This window comes from Tachyglossus aculeatus, chromosome 4, assembly GCF_015852505.1.
Source record: "Tachyglossus aculeatus isolate mTacAcu1 chromosome 4, mTacAcu1.pri, whole genome shotgun sequence".
Lineage (NCBI taxonomy): Eukaryota > Metazoa > Chordata > Mammalia > Monotremata > Tachyglossidae > Tachyglossus > Tachyglossus aculeatus.
The window spans coordinates 136,447,880-136,471,824 of NC_052069.1; the positions used below are offsets into that span (position 1 = coordinate 136,447,880).

Consider the following 23,945-nt stretch of genomic DNA (forward strand, 5'->3'; position numbering starts at 1 on the left):
CACAGCACTTTTGTCCATATCTGTAATTTCTTTATTTATATTAATGTTGGTCTCCCCCTCTAGACTGTAAGGTTAGTTTGGGAAGGGAATGTGTCTGGCAATTCTGCTGTATTCAATTGTATTTATTGAGCGCTTACTGTGAGCAGAGTACAGTACTAAGCGCTTGGGAAGTACAAGTTGGCAACATATAGGGACAGTCCCTACCCAACAACGGGCTCACAGTCTAGAAGGGGGAGACAGACAACAGGACAAAATATATTAACAAAATAAAATAAATAGAATAGTAAATATGTACATATGTATTGTACTCTCCCAAGAGGTTAGTACAGTGTTCTGCACACAGTAGGCACTAAATAGTTACCATTGATTGATTGATTGATTGGTTCTTAGATAGAAAGCCTGGAGCCTAGACAAGGTCCCATGATGGTTTCTCACGCTGCCAACACCTCAATGGTAGGGAACAGTTTCTGGGTCCCAAGTGGGACAGAAACTTTATCTGAGGTGATTGTCTTCTGACCTAAAAACTTCATATATTAGAGGCCACCCCATTTATCTCGCTCCTCATCATGTGCACAAATGTTTGCAATTTGTGGTTAGGTTGTTACCTCTTTGAAGTGGCTTAACTAACTCCACAGAAAGTAGTTTTTTTCAGCTGGGAGAATTATGTCAAGAAGCCAAGCTGAAAAATTGCTAAGGGGTCTTGACACTAAACTGAAACCAATCCAGGAATTGCAAAAGTGATAATTGACCTTTGGGATGTCAATCCCAGTTCAAGCCCATGAATAAGCCTTGCTTGTCACTAATCAGTGTCTGAGTGAATTATATTTACTGAGCCCTTATTGTATGCAGGGCACTGTACTAAGCATTTGAGAGAGAACTATAGGACAAAGTTGATAGAGACACTCAAATCGATCAATCAATGATATTTATTGAGTGCTTACTGTGGGCAGAGAACTGTACTCAGCGCTTGGGAGAGGACAATAGAACAGTTGCTAGACGCGTTCCCTGGACACAAGGAGTTTACGGTGTAGAGGGGGAGACAGACATTAATATAAATCAATAAATTCCGGATACGTGCATAAGTGCTGTGGGACTGAGGGAGGGGTGAATAAACAGTGTAAATCCAAGGGCAAGTGTGAAGCAGAAGGAAATCTATCTTATTCAGACTTGGTGCAGTTTTTAGGTGCAAAGAAAGTGCTTAATAAATACCATCATTATCATACCCACCTTGCTTCTGCTGCAGACAGGTGGGACAGTTGTGGAGAGTGGGAATGGGACTGAGAGAGTGGGAGAGTTCTCCCCCTCTTTCCCTGTAGCTCATCTTTAAACTCCATTTCTTCCCTCTGCTTCTAAGGTATTGTAGTGTCCACCTCTCCAACTGGATTTTAAGCTCAGAAGGTGCTATGTCTTAATGTCTCAGCATTCCTTGCTCCCCATTTGTGCTGTTAGACTGTGAGCCCCCCAAGTCGAGTTCCCACCTGTGCCGTTTCTCCCCGCGCTTAGTACAGTGTTCTGCACCCGATAAGAACGTAATACCATTACATCATTGCTACTGTCATTGCTACTATGGCACAGCTTCAACCTCACTTCCTCCGGGAAGCCCGCCCTGATTGACTCCATCCATTTTTTTTTTCCTCCCACCCCAACACTCTGTGTGACCTCGTGACGTGAGTGTCCTGCTCTGGGAGTCAGGAGTCGCGGTTCACCGGTGGCCGTGGACTACTGTTTGGTCCGATTTCCCTCAGCCGGGGGAGCGATGCCCTGGCTACTACATGAGGCTCTGGGTCCGAGGCTGCGGGTGACCGTAGGCCACTTGGTCTGCCCACCCCTGTGCCCGAAGGAGATGCCTTTAGCCTCGCCCCTCTCCAGGACCCAGACAGCCACTGGCCCGCAAGCCTGGGCCTGTCCGGACTGATACCAGAAGAGATGACTCTGTCCCTGACAAAATTCTGCTGTAATCCTCAGCTAGAGCTAGAGAAGCAGTGTGGCTCAGTGAAAATCAATCAATCATTCAATCGTATTTATTGAGGGGGCTCAGTCTGGAAAAGAGCACGGGGTTGGGAGTCAGAGGTCATGGGTTCGAATTCCAGCTCCACCACGTCAGCTGGGCGACCTGGGGCAAGCCACTAACTTCTCTGTGCTTCAGTTACCTCATCTTTAAAATGAGGATTAAGACTGTGAGCCCCACATGGGACAACCTCATCACCCCCAGCGCTTAGAACAGTGCTTCGCACATAGTAAGCGCTTACCAAATACCATCATTATTAATTCATTCAATCGTATTTATTGAGCGCTTACTGTGTGCAGAGCACTGTAGTAAGCGCTTAGGAAGTACAAGTCGGCAACATATATCAATCAATCAATCGTATTTATTAAGCACTTACTGTGTGCAGAGCACTGTACTAAGCGCTTGGGAAGTACAAGTCGGCAACATATAGAGACAGTCCCTACCCAGAGATTCCCATCTGGAGAGATGAGTGGATTACTGATTTGGGGGTCCAGAGTCTCCCATCCTACCTTGTGGAAAAAGCTGAGAACCATGTTTGTTACCAGACATTTCAGTCTCGAGGCCCAGGGCGAAGAACCCAGCAGTACCAAGGCTGGAAAGAGCTGGGTAGCGGATTGTAGACAGCCTTGGGGCAGGCATCTCCCCATATCCTAAGACACTGACCCTAATGCCAAGAAAGGATGTGTACGAACAGAAGTAGCTGATCACTGCTGTGTCCTACTAAGATTTGCCCCCCTCTGATGATAAGTATTCTGGGAGGCTGTACATCTCTATCACCCCCCTGGTGACAGCAGCCTTGTTCAGGTGGCACTAGGCATCTCTGTAGTAATAGTATATATAGTATAATAGTAATTATTATTAGTAGTATAATTAGTAGTAGTAGTGGAAATGTACCTCTCTAATGCTGCCTGGTGGCAGAATAATAATAATAATAATAATAATGACATTTATTAAGCACTTTCTATGTGCAAAGCACTGTTCTAAGTGCTGGGGAGGTTACAAGGCAATCAGGTTGTCCCACAGGGGGCTCACAGTCTTCACTACAGATGAGGGAACTGAGGCCCAGAGAAGTGGAGTCACTTGCCCAAAGTCACCCAGCTGACAAGTGGTGGAGCCAGGATTTGAACCCATGACCTCTGACTCCAAAGCCCAGGCTCTTTTCCACTGAGCCAAGCTGCTTCTATCATTTCATATAATATATAACAATACAATAATAAAATATATTATAATAATATAATATATAATACAATGGATAGGATAAGATAGGACAGGATAGGATAGGATAGGATAATAGTAGAGAAGCAGCATGGCTTCTGGAGCCCTGGCTTGGGAGTCAGAGGATGTGGGTTCTAATCCCAGCTCCGCCACTTTGCTGTGTGCCCTCGGGCAAGTCACTTCACTTCTCTGGGCCTCAGTTACCTCATCTGTAAAATGAGGATTGAGACTGTGAGCCCCGCGTGGGACAACCTGATTATCTTGTATCTACCCCAGTGCTTAGAATAAGAATAATAATAATGTTGGTATTTGTTAAGCGCTATGTGCCAGCCACAGTTCTAATAATAATAATAATGATGATGATGGTATGTATTATGCGCTTACTATGTGCCAAGCACTGTTCTAAGTGCTGGGGAGGTTACAAGGTGATCAGGTTGTCTCATGGGGGGGCTCACAGTCTTCATCCCCATTTTACAGATGAGGGAATTGAGGCCCAGAGAAGTTAACTGACTTGCCCAAAGTCACACAGCTGACAAGTGGCAGAGCTGGGATTTAGACTGTGAGCCCACTGCTGGGTAGGGACTGTCTCTATATGTTGCCAACTTGTACTTCCCAATCAGTACAGTGCTCTGCACACAGTAAGTGCTCAATAAATACGATTGATTGATTGATTGATTTGAACCCATGACCTCTGACTCCAAAGCCCGGGCTCTTTCCACTGAGCCACGCTGCTTCCCTAAGCGCTGGGAGGGATACAGGGTAATCAAGGTTGTCCCACGTTGGGCTCACAGTCTTAATCCCCATTTTACAGATGAGGGAACTGAGGCCCAGAGAAGTTAAATGACTTGCCCAAAGTTACACAGCTGACAAGTGGAAGAGTCGGTGGAACCCATGACCTCTGACTCTCAAGTTCGGGCTCTTACGGTGTTTGGCATATAGTATGTGCTTAACAAATACCATAATTAATATTATTAAGTAGTCACATTGAGAGTCCACATGGAAGCAGAAGCCTAGACTCGGGCCCAGGAGTGGACGTGACCCCTACTCATGGTTAAGGTAGTGACCTCTGAACTTCGTGGCACACTGGGCTTGGATGATCTATCGGAGCCAGCAGGGAAGGGGATGAGTGCCTTCTGATGGAATAATCCCACTACATTAAACCAGCACTAACCAATAATAATAATAATGATGGAATTTATTAAGTGCTTACTATGTGCAAAGCACTGTTCTAAGCGCTGGGGAGGTTACAAGGTGATCAGGTTGTCCCACGTGGGACTCACAGTCTTAATCTCCATTGTACAGATGAGGTAACTGAGGCCCAGAGAAGTTAAGTGACTTGCCCAAATTCACACAGCTGTTATCTAGTTTTAAATTGCAGACACAAAACCATTCTTAGGTGAGGGATCTTTGTGTGCCTGATTCGTAATGCCCCCGATGAAGAAGTTCCTGATGATGACCAGAAAACATCTCCGTTCTGTTTTAAAGTGCCAAAAGCACTGTGTGAACGTGGAATTGGGCGTACCCTCGTCTTTGAGTAGGAGTCTGAACGTGGAAAGAGTTCTGCTATAAAAGTTGAAATGATTGCGTGAACGTGTCCTCCCCCCTCCTCGTGTTTCGTGTGCATTTAGTAGAGGACGTTCTGGGAAAGCCAAATTGTTTGAGGTGATGCCATTCTTCATCCCCATTTTTTACAGATGAGGTAACTGAGGCACAGAGCAGTTAAATAACGTGTCCATGGTCACCCAGCAGATGAGTGGTAGAGGCAGGATTGGAACCCATGGCTTTGTGACTCCCAGGCCTGTACCCGATCTACTACACCATGAGATGAAATTGGTCCTGGCCGTGCAGTTTCCCCAAAGTGTCAGTGTACACAGAAGAGAAAGGGGATGAAGACAAGGGTTTCTTGGTCAAAGCAAGGTGAAATTTTCAGAAATCTTCAGAGTTGTGGTAGCCAGCACCTACTGTAATCTAACCAGTGGTGAAGAATGGGAGGTGGGACTTGGGAGAAAGAGAGCAAGGCTACAGTGGGTCTGCCTTTTGACTAGTCGAGGGATCAATCCTATTGAGTGAGTGCTTACTGTGTGCGGAGCACTGTACTAGGCGCTTAGGAGAGTACACCATAAAGTTGGTGGACAAGTTCCCTGCCCAGAACCAGCTGACAGTCTAGAGGGGGAGAGAGACACTGAATACAGATGAGTAAATGAAGGGTAGGTGTACATAAGTGCCTGGGGGCTGGGGGAATGGTTGACTAAAGGATACAGATCCAAGTCGAAGGGGGACACAGAAGGGAGTGGGATGAAGAAGAGATGAGGGCTTAGTTGGGGAAGGCCTCTTGGAGAAGATGTGCCTTCAGTAATGCTTTGAAGGTGGGAAGAGTGACTGTCTGTCGGATATGAAGAGGGAGGGCAATTCCAGGCCAGAGACAGGATGTGACTAAGGTGCTGGTGGGGAGATATAGACAAGATCACGCTACGGTGAGTAGGTTACCATTAGTGAAGTGAAGCATGGGTGCAGAGCACTGTACTAAGCGCTTGGGAAGTACAAGTTGGCAACACATAGAGACGATCCCTACCCTACAGTGGGTTCACAGTCTAGAAGGGGATGACAGAGAACAAAACAAAACATATTAACAAAATAAAATAAATAGAATAGATATGTACAAGTAAAATAGAGTAATAAATACGTACAAACATATATGCATATATAGAGGTGCTGTGGGGAAGGGAAGGAGGTAAGGTGGGAGGGATGCAGAGGGGGAGAGGAAGGAGGGGGCTCAGTCTGGGAAGGCCTCCTGGAGGAGGTGAGCTCTCAGTAGGGCCTTGAAGGGAGGAAGAGAGCTAGCTTGGCGGATGTGGGGAGTGGGGCGGGGGGCATTCCAGCCCAGGGGGTGTATGGCGGATGTGTAGCGGGCCAAAAGCAAGTAAAATTGAGGAGCTGGATGTTCCCCAATACTGCAGGTGTGAGATCCAATTTTTCTTAGCAGAAGCCATCATGAGGCAAAAATTAAAGGGTTCTGCTGAAGCGGTAGCAAGCCGAGACTAGATGGCTACCTGACTCCCAGGCCCGTGCTCTATCCCTACGCAGTAGACAAATGGCAGCAAACCTTCTGACTCCCAGGCCCGTGCCCTATCCCTATGCCATACTGCTTATCTATTGATGGTTATCGATTGATCTCTGGTATGTACTGAGCGCTCGCTTGTTTTGTGGAGAGCCCCGTACAAAACGCTCCGGGGGTACACTACAAAAGAGTTGGTAGATGTGACCCCTGCCCACAAGGAGTTTAGAGAAGGAGTCGGGCGTTAAAAGCAGATTATTGGATTGGTTTCATCACACCCCACAGACAAACGTTTTAAGTAAATGCCTGCCAATGACAAAGTAAGAAATCATCTTTAGGAGGCGTGAAGATGTAGCCACTGTAATAAACGCCTGTAAACCCCATTCTTCATTCAGTCGTACTTTTATTGAGCGCTTCCTGTGTGCAGAGCACTGTACTAAGCGCCCGTAAACCCTAGTCTTCATTCAGTCATACTTTTATTGAGCGCTTCCTGTGTGCAGAGCAATCAATCAATCGTATTTATTGAGCGCCTACTGTGTGCAGAGCACTGTACTAAGCGCTTGAGAAGTACAAGTTGGCAACACCTAGAGACGGTCCCTACCCAACAGTGGGCTCACAGTCTACAAGGGGGTGACAGAGAACAAAACAAAACAAAATAAATAGAATAGATCTGTACAAGAAAAATAAATAAATAAATAAATAGAGTAATAAATACGTACAAACATATATACATATATACAGGTGCTGTGGGGTAGGGAAGGAGGTAAGGTGGGAGGGATGGAGAGGGGGAGGAGGGGGAGAGGAAGGAGGGGGCTCCGTCTGGGAAGGCCTCCTGGAGGAGGTGAGCTCTCTGTAGGGCCTTGAAGGGAGGAAGAGAGCTAGCTTGGCGGATGTCGGGGGGGTGCATGGCGGATGTGTAGCGGGCCAAAAGTGAGTAAAATTGAGGAGCTGGATGTTCCCCAATACTGCAGGTGCTGGAACCAATTTTTCTTCATAAAACCGAGTAACTACACAGAAGCCATCATGTCATTTCACTTCTCTGGGCCTCAGTTCCCTCATCTGTAAAATGGGGATTACGACTGTGAGCCCCACGTGGGACAACTTGATCGTCTTGTATCTCCCCCCAGCGCTTAGAACAGTGCTCTGCACATAGTAAGCGCTTAACAAATGCCATTATTATTATGGCATCTATTAAGCGCATATTATGTGCAAAGCATTGTTCTAAGCGCTGGGGAGGTTACAAGGCGATCGGGTTGTCCCACGGTGGGGCTCAGTCTTAATCTCCATTTTACAGATGACGTCACTGAGGCACAGAGTAGTTAAGTGACTTGCCCAAAGTCACACAGCTGACAGTTGACTGAGCCGGGATTTGAAGCCCTGACCTCTGACTCCAAAGCCCGGGCTCTTTCCACTGAGCCACGCTGCTTCTCATTTGTATATAGATGTGGGTGGAGCAGGAAAGAACAAAGATTTAGGCATTTGTCCTGAAGTGGAGGGAAATTAACACCTTGTTTGATAGGGGGGAATTGGCTTTACCCCTGTGTCGGTGTGAAAGTGTGTTTAGGATGAGTTATGTTTGAATGAATTGGCCTGGGGCTTTAATTCTCCCTTCTCTCAGCTGTCCATGAAATCACCCAGTTACGCCCAAGAAATTTGTAGTTAAGGTATGGGGGTAGGAAACTTAACCAATCTGCCTTCAGGGCCAGAGATATCAGTTTGGAAAATCAATCTCCTTTGAGAGAAGGCACTCAGAAACTACAAGGCGGTAATTGGGAGTGAATTTGCCATTGTTTTCCCAGCCTAGGAGAACTGTAGGGGTGGTGATTTAATCATTATTTGTGAAATTCTACTGCATTACATTTTGCTAAATTGGTAAAAGAGGGATAGAAGCAAATCAGATGCAAAAGGTCATCTTGATATATTTGGAATACCTATATATTCCAGATTGTGGAATATATTCGAGACTGAGAGCCCACTGTTGGGTAGGGACTGTTTCTATATGTTGCCAACTTGTATCATCATCAATCGTAATTATTGAGCACTTACTGTGTTTAGAGCACTGTACTAAGCTCTTGGGAAGTACAAGTTGGCAACATATAGAGACAGTCCCTACCCAACAGTGGGCTCACAGTCTTAAAGGGGGAGACAGAGAACAAAACCAAACATACTAACAAAATAAAATAAATAGAATAGATATGTACAAGTAAAATAGAGTAACAAATATGTACAAACATATATACATATATACAGGTGCTGTGGGGAAGGGAAGGAGGTAAGATGGGGGGTGGAGAGGGGGATTAGGGGGAGAGGAAGGAAGGGGCTCAGTTTGGGAAGGCCTCCTGGAGGAGGTGAGCTCTCAGTAGGGCCTTGAAGGGAGGAAGAGAGCTAGCTTGGCGGATGGGCAGAGGGAGGGCCTTCCAGGCCCGGGTTCGATGGCGGGACAGGCGAGAACGAGGTACGGTGAGGAGATTAGCGGCAGAGGAGCAGAGGGTGCGGAGTGGGCTGTAGAAGGAGAGAAGGGAGGTGAGGTAAGAGGGGGTGAGGTGATGGAGAGCCTTGAAGCCCAGGGTGAGCAGTTGTACTTGTACTTCCCAAGCGCTTAGTACAGTGCTCTGCACACAGTAAGCGCTCAATAAATACAATTGAATGAATGAATGAATGCCTGCTGTGTGGCCTTATCAAGTCACTTAATTTCTCTGAGCCTCAGTTCCCTCATCTGTAAAATGGGGATTAGGACTGTGAGCCCCATGATCACCTGATCACCTTGTACCCCCTCAGCGCTTAGAACAGTGCTTTGCACATAGTAAGCACTTAACAAATGCCATCATTATTATTACGTTGCCGATTTGTACTTCAAGCGCTTAGTACAGTGCTCTGCACACAGTAAGTGCTCAATTACTCAATTGGCCTCAATTCCGATTGAATGAATGAATGTATGAATCTATAAAATGGGGATTAAGACTGTGAGCCCCATATGGGACATTGACTGTGTCCAAACTGATTACCTTGTATCTACCCCAGTACTTAGTATAGTGCCTGGCACATAGTAAGCACTTAATACCAATTTAAAAAAATCAACTTATTAATTTTTCTCCTCTTATGCTTCCTTGAAAGGCACTTCTTACAGCATCCCCAGCTAGATCCACTGATAGCCCTGATATTCTGTGCCACTGTTCCCCGTAAGTAAGAGATTTGGTCATAGGGATAAAGTGTAAAGGGGAGCCTCTTCCCCAACCCCCCACATTTGACCCAGATAACAAGTCCCAACCTGGGCTCCTCACCTCACATTTCTCTACATCGTGGCTCAATGGAAAGAGCATGGGCTTTGGAGTCAGAGGTCATAGGTTCAAATCCCGGGTCCGCCAATTGTCAGCTGTGTGACTTTGGGCAAGTCACTTCACTTCTCTGTGCCTCAGTTACCTCATCTATGAAATGGGGATGAAGACTGTGAGCCCCATGGGACAACCTTGCAACCTCCCCAACGCTTAGAACAGTGCTTTGCACCTAGTAAGCGCTTAATAAATGCCATCATTATTATTGTTATTATTAGTCTTCTATTTGTATTTTCCCCAGTTCTTAGTACAGTGTTTGGCACAAAGTAAGCACTTAAATTCCATTGGAAGCAGTGTGGCCTAGGGGGAAGAGCCCGGACCTGGGAGTCTGAGGACCTGAGTTCTAATTCCTACTCCGCCATTTGTCTGCCGTGTGATTATTTATTACTCTATTTTACTTGTACATATCTATTCTATTTATTTTATTAATATGTTTGGTTTTGTTCTCTGTCTCCCCCTTCTAGACTATGAGCCCACTGTTGGGTAGGGACTGTCTCTGTATGTTGCCAACTTGTACTTCCCAAGCACTTAGTACAGTGCTCTGCACACAGTAAGCGCTCAAAAAATACAATTGATAGATTGGGGAAGTCACTTCACTTCTCCGTGCCTCAGTCATCTCACGTGTAAAATGGGGATGAAGTCTGTGAGCCCCATGTAGGACAGGGACTGGGCCCAGCCTGATTAGCTTTTATCTACCTCAGCACTTGGTAGAATGCCTGGCGCAGAGTAAGTGCTTAAATAATTACTATTTTCACCATCATTATTATTACATTAGGGAGGCCCATGGACTTTACCACTGCCCCAGAGAGGGTGGCAAGGCCCAGATGATGGTCATTTTTGGGGGCTACTAAGGACCAGAGAAGGGAACAGCTGTCTTACTCAACATCAGACAGCATGGGAATTGATTCTCCAACCAGACCCGTGGCCTTTTAGCGTCACCAAGATAAGTAGTGTGGACTAGTAATAATAATAATGGCATTTATTAAGCGCTTACTATGTGCAAAGCACTGTTCTAAGTGCTGGGGAGGTTACAAGGTGATCAGGTTGCCCCACGTGGGGCTCAGTCTTAATCCCCATTTTACAGATGAGGTAACAGCCACAGAGGAGTGACTTGCCCAATGTCACACAGCCGACAAGAGAAGCAGCATGACCTAGTGAACAGAGCATGGGCCCAGGAGTCAGAAGGTCCTGGGTCCTAGTCCTGGCTCTGCCACTTGTCTGTTGTGTGACCTTGAAGAAGTCACTTCGCTTCTGTGGGCCTCACTTACCTCATCTGTAAGATGGGGATCCCACGTGGGACATTGACTGTGTCCAACCTTGTATCTACCCCAGTGCTTTAATACAATGCCTGGCACACAATAATGTGGTCAAGGCTTAACCTTGCTCATATATGCAAGTGTTAGCAAATACCATCATTATTAGTAGTAGTATTACTGTCACTGTGTATACTGATTAGTTCATGTATATGCATTATTGTCACTGAATGTATATACTGATTAGTTGTGTTGGGTTCCCCCCAGGAAAATGGCGACTGGCATCAACACCCTTAGCAACAATCACTCATAGTCCTGGAGCCCCAAATTATCAGTAACCCCTAGCTGCAATGAATTACTGGCCACCTCCCCGCAACCTTGAGACCCAAATTAACAGCAACCTTGACAACAGTAAATTACTGGCTGCAGCCCACTGCCTTGAAACCCAACACCTGCGCTTGCTGAAGACTTCTTCAACCACAGAGTGTCCGCTGGATGACGATAATGAAGGAGCTTGGGGTACGAGAGGCTAATGAAGACAATAACAAATGGGCAGAGCGGCCCGTGATGTGCCAATCCAGCGCACGAACAAATAGGACTTGAGGGGCACGGTCGGACTAGAGGGAGGGATTTAGTGCTGTGTCACCCAAGGAAGCAAGAGCAGCGGGAAATATAAGGATGGGCTCATCATCCTCAGTCCTTTGTCTGGCTACCAAACTGCCACTGACTTTTTGTTACAACAAAATGAATAAAAGTCTGGCCTAACCTGACTCATTACTTGGGATATTTTCCAACAGTAAACTCCTAACAAATACCACCCCAGTGCTTAGTACAATGCCTAGCACATAGTAAGGTCTTAAATATCATGATGATAATAATCTCTGTGCCTTGGTTCCCTCATCTATAAAATGGGGATTGAGACTGTGAGCCCCACGTGGGACGGGGACTGTGTCCAACCGGATTTGCTTGTATCCACCCCAGTACCTGGTACACGTTAAATGCTTAACAAGTACCATCATTATCATTATTAAGAGTCACCAAATTCCGAGGACCTTTTAGGAGCAAGTTACGGTGTTCAGTTCTTGGATTTTTTTGGGTTTTATTAAAGTCAGCACAAATAGCTACAGCCATGTGTGTGAGAATCACCCTTGGAATAGACAGTAAAGGACCTTGTATAAGGAATCATGAGGTCTAGAAGGCTGAACTCCCGCCGCCCCAGACTGTAAGCTCATTGTGGGCAGGGAATGTGTCAGTTTACTGTGGTATCGTTCTCTCCTAAGCGCTTAGTCCAGTGCTCTGCACACAATAAGCACTCAATAAACACGAACGAATGAATGGACAGGAAAAGCACGGTCGGAGTTTCTGCGGGGCCAAACCATGTAAGGTGGAGAGAAACACGGGAACAAAACGACAAGCTGAGTTACAGAGGCAGAGTCAGAAACAGCAGCGGCATCTGCTAGAGAGCCTGGAGTTGTCTTCTCACAGCTGCAAACCTAAGCAGGGATCACCTTCAAAGGCCCACGCTTCTAACACGAAAGGAAAACTAAACTCGTTAGTCGCCACGCAGCCAGCTGGGGTCCAGGGGTGTCGGTATGGGTGGGAGTTTGGGGGGGAAGGTGGGAGGGTGGGTGACGGTCGACGGGGGTGGTCGTGTGAGCAGAGGAGGGGGCATCTAAACATCGTAGAAGTCGACGTGGGCCCCGGATTCGAACGTGTCTTCGAAGAGCAGGTCCAGCAGCTTCCGGGCTGAGTCCTCGCAGTGGACAAGGCCCCCGCTCTGCTTCAGCTGGAGTAACGCCTGCCGCAGGTCCGGGTCCTTCGTGAGCGTGCGGGCCTCCTCCTGCATGTCCGTGTCCAGGGGGCCTGCGGGACGGACACCGGGGAAGCAGCGTGAGAAGCGGTGTGCCCCAGCGGAGAGCGCCTGGGCCTGGGAGACAGAGGTCATGGATTCTGATCTCGGCTCTGCCACTTGCCTGCTGTGTGATCTTAGGCAACTCACTTCACTTCTCTGTGCCTCAGTTATCTCATCTGGAAAATGGACTGTGAGCCCAAGTGTGGGACAGGGACTGTGTCCAACACAATTATCTCGTCTCTACCGCAGTGCTGAGAACAGTGCCTGGCTTAACAAATACCATAATTATTTCTCTGGGCCTCAGGTACCTCACCTGCAAAATGGGGATTCCCTGCCTCCTAATTTCCCCTCAGACTATGGAACCTGATTATATCAACACTCACATCATACCGACACACCTATAAAGACACATTCCCACACAACTAAACACGTTAAACACGTGCTGACTCCCCTAATGTCACTCAGTCTGTATTCGTTCACTCAATCGTATTTATTGAGCACTTCTGGTGTGCAGAGCAATGTATTAAGTGCTTGGGAGAGTACGGGTCAGGTGGGTATCTTGGGAGCGCGGGCTCGGGAGTCGGAGGTTGTGGGTTCTAATTCCGGCTCCGCCACTTGTCTATCGTGTGACTTTGGGCAAATCACTTAACTTCTCTCAGTTACCTCCTCTGTAAAATGGGGATTAAGACTGTGAGCCCTATGTGGGATAACCTGATAAACGTGTATCTACCCCAGTGCCTGGCACATAGTAAGCACTTAACAAATATTAGTATTTTTATTATTATCCCTTTATCCCACTTCTTTGTCCAAAAGTCTGCGTATCTGTTTCCATTTCTGGATCTAAGTCTTTCATCCAGTTCCTCTTTCTTTCCTCAGAGTCAATATTACCCCAGTGCTGGGTACACTGTAAGCATTTAAATATAATTATTAATGTTACTATTAGAGGGGGCGTGGGATGAGGAGTATCAAAAGATGGATTCACTCGGCCCGCGTTTCCTGAACAAGACTTCCAGAACCCGCCATGTTGTGGGGGTTAATTCTCCAGGTGCACACGGAGCAAACTTCAGGTACAGCGTGTGTTTGTGGGGACTCCAGGACTACTCTCCCTCATCCCCCATTCATTCATTCAATTGTATTTATTGAGCGCTTACTGTGCGCAGGCACGGTACTAAGCGCTTGGGAAAGCACGATAGAACAATAAACAGTGACCTTCCCCGCCCACGATGAGCTCACAGTCTAGAGGGAGGAGAGACAGACATCGACACAAATAAATAAAGTGACAGAACTGAATCTAAGTGCTTTGGGGCTGGGAGGTCGTGGCGGGGGAAGAGCAAAGGGGTAAATGAAATTACAGAAATGCACAGAACTAGCCTGGCTGGTTTGGAGACTTTTCAGCTCAGGGATTCTTGGCTCAGTGCTTAGAACAGTGACAGCACTTAGAACAGTGCTTGGCACATAGTGAGCGCTCAACAAATGCCATCATTATTATTATTATTGGGTTCTTCAGGGTCCCAAACAATCAGTCAGTGCTGAGCCCACTGCTGGGTAGGGACCATCTCTATTTGTTGCCAACTTGTACTTCCCAAGCGCTTAGTACAGTGCTCTGCACACAGTAAGCGCTCAATAAATATGACTGAATGAATAAATGGTATTTATCGAACAACTTACCGTGCGCAGAGCACTGGACTAAGCCCTTGGGAGAGTCTAATACAATGGATTCGGTAGACGTGTTCCCTACCCACAAAGAGCTTACAGTCTTACTGTGGATCAGCTGCCCCCAGCCCGTACCTGGCGCGTAGTTCAGCACCCTGAGGTCCGGCTCCTCGGCAGCCAGCACTCGGAACATCATGTCCCGGGCCGCTTTCCCGGCGCAGTAGAGGCCCCAGCTCTTGTGCGGCTTCAGGGCGCAGAGGGAGGAGATGTTGACCACAGTGCGGGTCAGGTCAGGCCTCGGGGGGAAGGCCCGCAGGATGCCGGAGGTCAGGCAGAGGGCCGAGGTCAGATTGAGCGCCCAGTAATCGTTCACTTCAGCCGGGTCCTCCAAGTCCACAAAGCCTTTGGAGACGTCTCCCAGGGAACCTTAAAACACAAACAGTTCCTTCAGGGAAGCCCGGCGGGGAGGGGAGAGGAAGAGGGGGTTCTCTTTCCTTTCCCCGAGCCCGGATCCCCTACCTGGCTGGGGCCAACTTTTGGGCTTTTGGGGAGACAGGATCCACGCTTTTTGCTGGTTGCAAGTCGTGAAACGTGCTGAGGTAACAGGTGCCACAAAAATACAAATGGTCAATTCTAGGGTGTTCCCAGGGACGATGTATGGATCCGAAAGCTGGAAGGTGAAAAAACAGGATAGGAAGAGCATTGATTCTTTTGAAGTGCGGCGTTGGAGAAGGCTTTTGCGAATACTATGGACTGCCCGAAAAACAAACACAAGGATTTGGGAGCAAATTAAGCCAAAGTGGTCTCTGGAAAGCCAAATAACTTGGATTAGCATATTTTGGATACAGCATCAGGAGGACTAATTATCTGGAGAAGACGCTACTTCATTCAATCGTATTTATCGAGTGCTTTCTGTGTGCAGAGCACTGTACTAAGCGCTTGGGAGAGTACGGTACAACAATAAACTGACACATTCCCTGCCCACATTGAGCTTATGGTCTAGAGGGGGAGGCAGACATTAATATAAATAAATGACAGATCTGGACATAAGGGCTGTGGGGCTGGGAGGAGGAATGAATAAAGGGAGCAAGTTACGGTGACGCAGAAGGGAGAGGAGGAAGAGGAAAGGAGGAGATTAATCAGGGAAGTCCTCTTGGAGGAGATGGGCCTTTGGGAATCTTTTGGGTTCAGTGGAAAGAGAACGCAGCATGGCTCGGTGGAAGGAGCCCGGGCTTTGGAGTCAGAGGTCATGTGTTAAATTGTCAGCTGAGTGACTTGGGTAAATCACTTAATGTCTCTGGGCCTCAGTTACCTCATCTGTAAAATGAGGATTAAGACTGTGAGCCCCCCGTGGGCCAACCTGATCACCCTGTAACCTCCCCAGCGCTAAGAAAAGTGCTTTGCACATAGTAAGTGCTTAATAACTGCCATCATCATCCTCATAGTAAGCGTTTCATAAATGCCATTATTATTATTATTACTAGGGAAAAATCCAGGGGAAATGTGATAGAGGCAGACCGGAAGGAAGAACTGTTGGCAAGGTTACGGATTACGGCAGAAGACAGGGCGTTCCAGAGAAGATAGATCCACTGAGTCGCTATGAATCAGAAACGATTCGGCAGCACTTGATAATAATAATAATCAGGGGAGGAGAGAAGACTCAGAGTCTGACAGGTTGAAGGCCCACATCTCCCCACCAAATGGTGCTGGCCCACTCAGCTGTATTATTTACTGAGCGCTTACTGTGCGTACAGCATTGCGCTAAGCGTCTGGGAGGGCACGATATACCAGAGTTGGGATTCATTCTTTCATCAATCGTATTTATTGAGAGCTTACTGTGTGCAGAGCACTGTACTAAGCACTTGGGAGAGTACAGTACAACAACAAACAGACATTCCCTGACCACAATGAGTTTACAGTCTAGAGGTGGGGGGAAGACTACTGTAACTGTCCTCCCTAAGGGCAATCTGGTAATTTATAGAGTGAGTTCACAGGCCCCAGGCTTGCTCAGAGAGGGCCCAAAAGATTCCCAAAGGCCCATCTCCTCCAAGAGGACTTCCCTGATTAATCCCCTCCTTTCCTCTTCCTCCTCTCCCTTCTGCGTCACCGTAACTTGCTCCCTTTATTCATTCCTCCTCCCAGCCCCACAGCCCTTATGTCCAGATCTGTCATTTATTTATATTAATGTCTGTCTCCCCCTCTAGACTATAAGCTCGTTGTGGGCAGGGAATCTGTGTGTTTATTGTTGTACCATACTCTCCCAAGCGCTCAGTACAGTGCTCTGCACACAGAAAGCCCTCAATAAATACAACTGAATGAATGAATTTACGAAGTTCCTGCATAAACGGTTATCATCATGGATGAGTATGGAGCAAGGTATTGTTTTGGGATGCTGGAAATTCGGATTCAGAGCAACTGGGATGATCCTTAAATTCATTCATTCATTCAATCATATTTATTGAGCATTTACTGTGTGCACAGCACTGTACTGAGCGCTTGGGAAGTTCAAGTTGGCAACATATGGATACGGTCCCTACCCAACAACGGGCTCACAGTCTAGAAAGGGGAGACAGACAACAAAACAAAACATGTAGACAGGTGTCAAAGTCGTAAGAACAGATACAATTAAAGCTATAGGCACTTCATTAACAAAATAGAGTAGTAAATATATACAAGTAAAATAGAGTAATAAATCTGTACAAATATATATACAGGTGCTGTGGGGAGGGGAAGGAGGTAGGGCGGGGGGGGATGGGGAGGAGGAGGGGAAAAAAGGGGGCTCAGTGTGGGAAGGCCTCCTGGAGGAGGTGAGCCCTCAGTAGGGCTTTGAAGGGAGGAAGAGAGGTAGCTTGGCGGCTGTGCAGAGGGAGGGCATTCCGGGCCAGGGGAAGGACCTGGGCCGGGGGTCGAGGGTGGGACAGGTGAGAACGAGGTACAGTGAGGAGGTTAGATAATAAATAATAATAATAATGGCATTTATTAAGCACTCACTGTGTGCAAAGCACTGTTCTAAGCGTTGGGATGGTTACAAGGTGATCAGGTTGTCCCACATGGGGCTCACAGTCTTAATCCCCATTTTACAGATGAGGAAACTGAGGCACAGGGAAGTTAAATGACTTGCACAGAGTCACAGAGCTGACAATTGGCAATAGATGTATTGCTTGGGAGTGAAGGACCTGAGGAGTTGAAGGTAACTCCTGAAGCCCCCCTGCAGCCTGACCGCTGAGACCCCCTATGTGCCCCTCCCCTCCACCCCAAGTTCTCAGCGGGCCTGGGGCAGCCGGGGTCCCTTTTCATTCATTCATTCAATCGTATTTATTGAGCGCTTACTGTGTGCAGAGCACTGTACTAAGCGCTTGGGAAGTACAAGTTGGCAACAACTTCTCCCACCCCCACGCTTTGGCAGCCATGGGTGGGCCTGGCCGTTTGTTTTTCCGGTTTAAGAACTGCTGGGGCCTGTTTCAGGGTGGATGGGTCACATGTAAAATGAAACGGCAGTTTGGATTTCCCTTTCCCCTGGGAAGCGGGCACCGGTCATACCGGGCTCCGGTGGGCAAGGAAGCGATAAAAGATAGAGTTTCTCCAGGGGCTAGGGGGAGGCACGCTTCACTTCTCTAATAATAATAATAATGTTGGTATTTGTTAAGCGCTTACTATGTGCCAAGCACTGTTCTACGCGCTGGGATAGATACAAGATAATCAGGTTGTCCCACGTGGGGCTCCCAGTCTTCATCCCCATTTTCCAGATGAGGGAACTGGGGCCCGGAGAAGTTAAGTGACTTGCCCAAGGTCACACGGCTGACAAGTGGCGGAGCCGGGATTTGAACCCATGACCTCTGATTCCAAAGCCCGTGCTCTTTCCACTGAGACACGCTGCTTCCCCACTGCTTCTCTGTGCCTCAGTTACCCCCAACTCTCGTTGTGGGCAAGGACTGTTTCTCTGTTGTTGAATTGTGCTTTCCAAGCGCTTAGTACAGTGCTCTGAACACCGTAAGAGCTCAATAAATATGACTGAATGAAGGAATGAAATGGAGATGAAAACTGTGAGCCATATGCAGGATAGGGACCGAGTCCAACCTGATTTCCTTGTATCCACCCCCGGGGCGCTTAGTGTCGTGTGATTTTGGGCAAGTCACTTAATTTCTCTGGGCATTCAATTGCATTTATTGAGCACTTCTTGTGTGCAGAGCACTGTACTAAGCGCTTGGAAAGTCCGATTCGGCAAAAGATAGCGACAATCCCTACCCAACAATGGGCTCACAGTCTAGAAGCAGAAGAGAGGCAGCGTGGCTCCGTGGCAAGAACAACGGCTTTGGAGTCTGAGGTCATGGGTTCAAGTCAGCTGTGTGACTTTGGGCATGTCACTTCACTTCTCTGGGCCTCAGTTCCCTCATCTGTAAAATGGGGACTGAGACTGTGCGCCCCCCGTGGGACAACCTAATCACATTGTAACCACCCCAGCGCTTAGAACAGTGCTATGCACACAGTAAGCACTTAATAAATGCATTATTATTAATAATAATAACACTGTAATATTATACTATAATATAGAGAGCATATAATATATTACATTACATTTCTATTATAATAATAATATTACTATTATTAGAAGGGGGGAGGCTGACAACAAAACCAAACAAGTAGACAAGCGTCAACAGCAGTCAAGAACAGTGCTTTGCACATAGTAAGCGCTAAATAAATGCATTATTATTAATAATAACATTATACTATTATGCTATACTATAACATAAAATTACTATAATACTATTATTATTATTAGAAGGGGGGAGACAGACGACAAAACCAAACAAGTAGACAGGCAACAACAGCAGTCAAGAACAGTGCTTTGCACATAGCAAGAGCTTAATAAATGCATTACTATGATCATTATTAATAACACTATATTATCATATAATATAAACTATAACATAATATATTACTAAAATACTATTATTATTATTAGAAGGGGGAGAGACAAACAAAACCGAACATGTAAACAGGCATAAACAGCAGTCAAGAAGAGTGCCTTGCACACAATAAGCGCTTAATAAAGGCACTATTACTAATTATAATAATACTGCATTATTATACTATAATATATAATACACTATATTACCATAATACTATTATAATTATTAGAAGGGGGGAGACACACAACAAAAACCAAACAAGGAGACAGGCATCAACGGCAGTCAAGAACAGTGCTTTGCACATAGTAAGCGCTTAATAAAGGCACTATTATTAATTATAATAATACTGTATTACTATACTATAATATATAATACAATATATTACCATAATACTATCATAATTATTGAGGGGGGGGAGAGACACACAACAAAAACCAAACAAGGTGACAGGCGTCAATGGCAGTCAAGAACAGTGCTTTGCACATAGTAAGCGCTTAATAAAGGCACTATTACTAACTATAATAATACTGCATTATTATACTATAATATATAATACAATATATTACCATAATACTATTATAATTACTAGAAAGGGTGGGGGAGGCACACAACAAAAACCAAACAAGTAGACAGGCGTTAACAGCAGTCAAAACCAAACAAGTAGGCAGGAGTTAATGGCAGTCAAGAACTGTGCTTTGCACATAGTAAGTGCTTAATAAAGGCACTATTACTAACTATAATAATACTGTATTACTATACTATAATATATAATACAACATATTACCATAATACTATTATAATTATTAGAAGGGGGGAGACACACAACAAAAACCAAACAAGGAGACAGGCATCAACGGCAGTCAAGAACAGTGCTTTGCACATAGTAAGCGCTTAATAAAGGCACCATTACTAACTATAATAATACTGTATTATTATACTATAATATATAATACAATGTATTACCATAATACTATTATAATTATTAGAAAGGGGGGGACATACAACAAAAACCAAACATGTAGACTGGCGTTTACTGCAGTCAAAAACCAAACAAGTAGGCAGGCATCAACGCCAGTCAAGAACAGTGCTTTGCACATAGTAAGCGCTTAATAAAGGCACCATTACTAACTATAATAATACTGTATTATTATACTATAATATATAATACAATATATTACCATAAAACCATTATAATTATTAGAAAGGGGGGGGCACACAACAAAAACCAAACAAGGAGACAGGCATCAACGGCAGTCAAAAACAGTGCTTTGCACATAGTAAGCGCTTAATAAAGGCACTATTACTAACTATAATAATACTGTATTATTATACTACAATATATAATACAATATATTACCATAATACTATTATAATTATTAGAAAGGGGGGGGGGCACACAACAAAAACCAAACGAGGAGACAGGCGTTAACTGCAGTAAAACCAAACAAGTAGGCAGGCGTCAACTGCAGTCAAGAACAGTGCTTTGCACATAGTAAGCGCTTAATAATGGCACCATTACTAACTATAATAATACTGTATTATACTATAATATATAATACAATACATTACCAAAATACCAATATAATTATCAGAAAGGGGGGGCACACAGCAAAAACCAAACAAGGAGGCATCAACGGCAGTCAAAAACAGTGCTTTGCACATAGAAGCGCTTAATAAAGACACTATTACTAACTAAAATAATACTGTATTATTATACTACAATATATAATACAATACATTACCATAATACTATTATAATTATTAGAAAGGGGGGGTGCACACAACAAAAACCAAACGAGGAGACAGGCGTTAACTGCAGTAAAACCAAACAAGTAGGCAGGCGTCAACGGCAGTCAAGAACAGTGCTTTGCACATAGTAAGCGCTTAATAAAGGCACCATTACTAACTATAATAATACTGTATTATACTATAATATATAATACAATACATTACCAAAATACCAATATAATTATTAGAAAGGGGGGGGCACACAACAAAAACCAAACAAGGAGGCATCAACGGCAGTCAAAAACAGTGCTTTGCACATAGTAAGCGCTTAATAAAGACACTATTACTAACTATAATAATACTGCATTATTATACTACAATATATAATACAATGTATTACCATAATACTATTATAATTATTAGAAAGGGGGGGGCACACAACAAAAGCCAAACGAGGAGACAGGTGTTAACTGCAGTAAAACCAAACAAGTAGGCAGGCGTCAACGGCAGTCAAGAACAGTGCTTTGCACATAGTAAGCAGTTAATGAGGGCACCATTACTAACTATTATACTATAATATATAATACAATATATTACCATAATACCATTATAATTATTAGAAAGGGGGGGCACACAACAAAAAACAAACAAGGAGACAGGCATCAACGGCAGTCAAAAACAGTGCTTTGCACTGTTTTTGCATTATTTGCACATAGTAAGCGCTTAATAAAGGCACTATTACTAATTATAATAATACTGTATTATTATACTATAACATATAATACAATATATTACCATAATACTATTATAATTATTAGAAAAGGGGGGGGGGCACACAACAAAAACCAAACAAGGGGACAGGCATCAACGCCAGTCAAGAACAGTGCTTTACACATAGTAAGCGCTTAATAAAGGCACCATTACTAACTATAATAATACTGTATTATTATACTATAATATATAATACAATATATTACCATAATACTATTTTAATTATTAGAAGGGGGGGCACACAACAAAAACCAAACGAGACATGCATCAACGGCAGTCAAGAACAGTGCTTTGAACATAGTAAGCGCTTAATAAAGGCACCATTACTAACTATAACAATACTGTATTATTATACTATAATATAATACATTGCCATAATACTATTATAATTATTAGAAAGGGGGGGGCACACAACAAAAACCAAACAAGTAGACAGGCGTCAACGGCAGTCAAGACACATAGTAAGCCCATGGTAAACGCTTAATAAAGAAATTATTATTATCATTGTTAGTCAATTGTATTTATTGAGCGCTTACTGTGTGCGGGGCACTGTACAAAGCGCTAACACTATAATAAATAACAGAACAATTGAATATTATCGATCAAACGCTTAGAAGAGTGCTTTGCACAGGGTAAGCGCTTAATAAGTGCCATCATTATTATTATTATCCCTATAATACTAGTATTAGTATTATCCCTATAATACTGTTGTTATTATTATAATTATTAGAAGCAAAGAGGTATCCCCAGCACCGCAATAAATAATGATAATCCTAGTAGCATTGCAGATGTTGGGGCCTCACCGGCGTTATTGATGAGGACGAGGCGTCGGAGGCCGGGGTCCGGCGGCAGTTCCCGCATGGCGGCCAGCAGGTGGCGCAGTCCGGCCGGGGCGCTCAGGTCGGCGGGCAGGCAGAGCAGGCGCATGCGCGGGCCGGCCCCGCCCTCCCCCAGCTCGGCCTCCAGCTCCCGCAGGGCGGCGGCGCTGCGGCCGCTCAGCACTAGCACCGACCCGTGGCCGAGTCGCCGACATAGCAGTCGCGACAGCGCGCGGCCCAGCCCGCGGGTCGCGCCGCTCACCACGCACAGCGACGCGCCCTCCATCTCCAGCGCCCTCCCGAATAGCGCACGCGCACCCGAGCGAGAGGCCCCCCCCCGGTCCTTGGCTCCCATTGGCTCGCGGCCCGGTGGCCACGCCCCCTCCCTCTCTCATTCGTTCGTTCGTTCATTCATTCGTTCATTCAGTTCGTTCGTTCGTTCGTTCATTAAGCGCTTACTATGTGCAAAGCACCGTTCTAAGCGCTGGGGAGGTAACACGGTGATCAGGTTGTCCCACGGGGGGCTAATAATAATAATAATAATAATAATTCAATCAATCATATTTATTGAGCGCTTACCGTGTGCAGAGCACTGTACTAAGCCCTTGGGAAGTACGAGTTGGCAACGTATAGAGACGGTCCCTACCCAACAGTGGGCTCACAGTCTAGAATAATAATAATAATGATAATAATAATAACACTGATTAAGCGCTTACTATGTGCAGAGCACTGTTCTAAAAGCTGGGGTGGTTACAAGGTGATCAGGTTGTCCCACGGGGGGCTCATATAATAATAATAATAATTATTATAATAATAATAATGGCATTGATTAAGCGCTTACTATGTGCAAAGCACTGTTCTAAGCGCTGGGCGGGTTACAACGTGATCAGGTTGGCCCACGGGAGGCTCATAATAATAATAACGATAATAATAATAATAATGGCATTTATTAAGCGCTTACTATGTGCAGAGCACTGTTCTAAGCGGTGGGGTGGTTACAAGGTGATCAGGTTGTCCCACGGGGGGCTCATAATAATAATAATAATGATGGCATTGATTAAGCACTTACTACGTGCAGAGCACTGTTCTAAGCGCTGGGGTGGTTACAAGGTGATCAGGTTGTCCCACGGGGGGCTCAAAATCATAATAAAGATCGCATTGATTAATCAATCAATCAATCGTATTTATGATTGTGTGCTGAGCACTTTGTGCAGAGCACTGTACTAGGCGCTTGGGAAGTCCAAGCTGGCAACATATAGAGACAGTCCCTACCCAACAGTGGGCTCACAGACTAGAAGGGGGAGACAGAGAACAAAACCAAACATACTAACAAAATAAAATAAATAGAAT

At 45.4% G+C, this 23,945-nt stretch overlaps 1 protein-coding gene across 1 annotated transcript; it reads right to left on the reverse strand.

Moving 5' to 3' along the window:
* Window positions 1-11,937: 11,937 nt before the first annotated feature.
* SPR (sepiapterin reductase) lies at window positions 11,938-22,881 on the reverse strand. The gene is made up of 3 exons (XM_038745141.1): window positions 22,581-22,881; window positions 14,504-14,794; window positions 11,938-12,726 (listed from the first exon to the last, which is right to left on the reverse strand). Exons 1-3 carry the CDS (start codon window positions 22,879-22,881, stop codon window positions 12,536-12,538), a joined length of 783 nt encoding a protein of 260 aa, XP_038601069.1. The 3' UTR covers window positions 11,938-12,535.
* Between the last annotated feature and the right edge of the window lie 1,064 nt (window positions 22,882-23,945).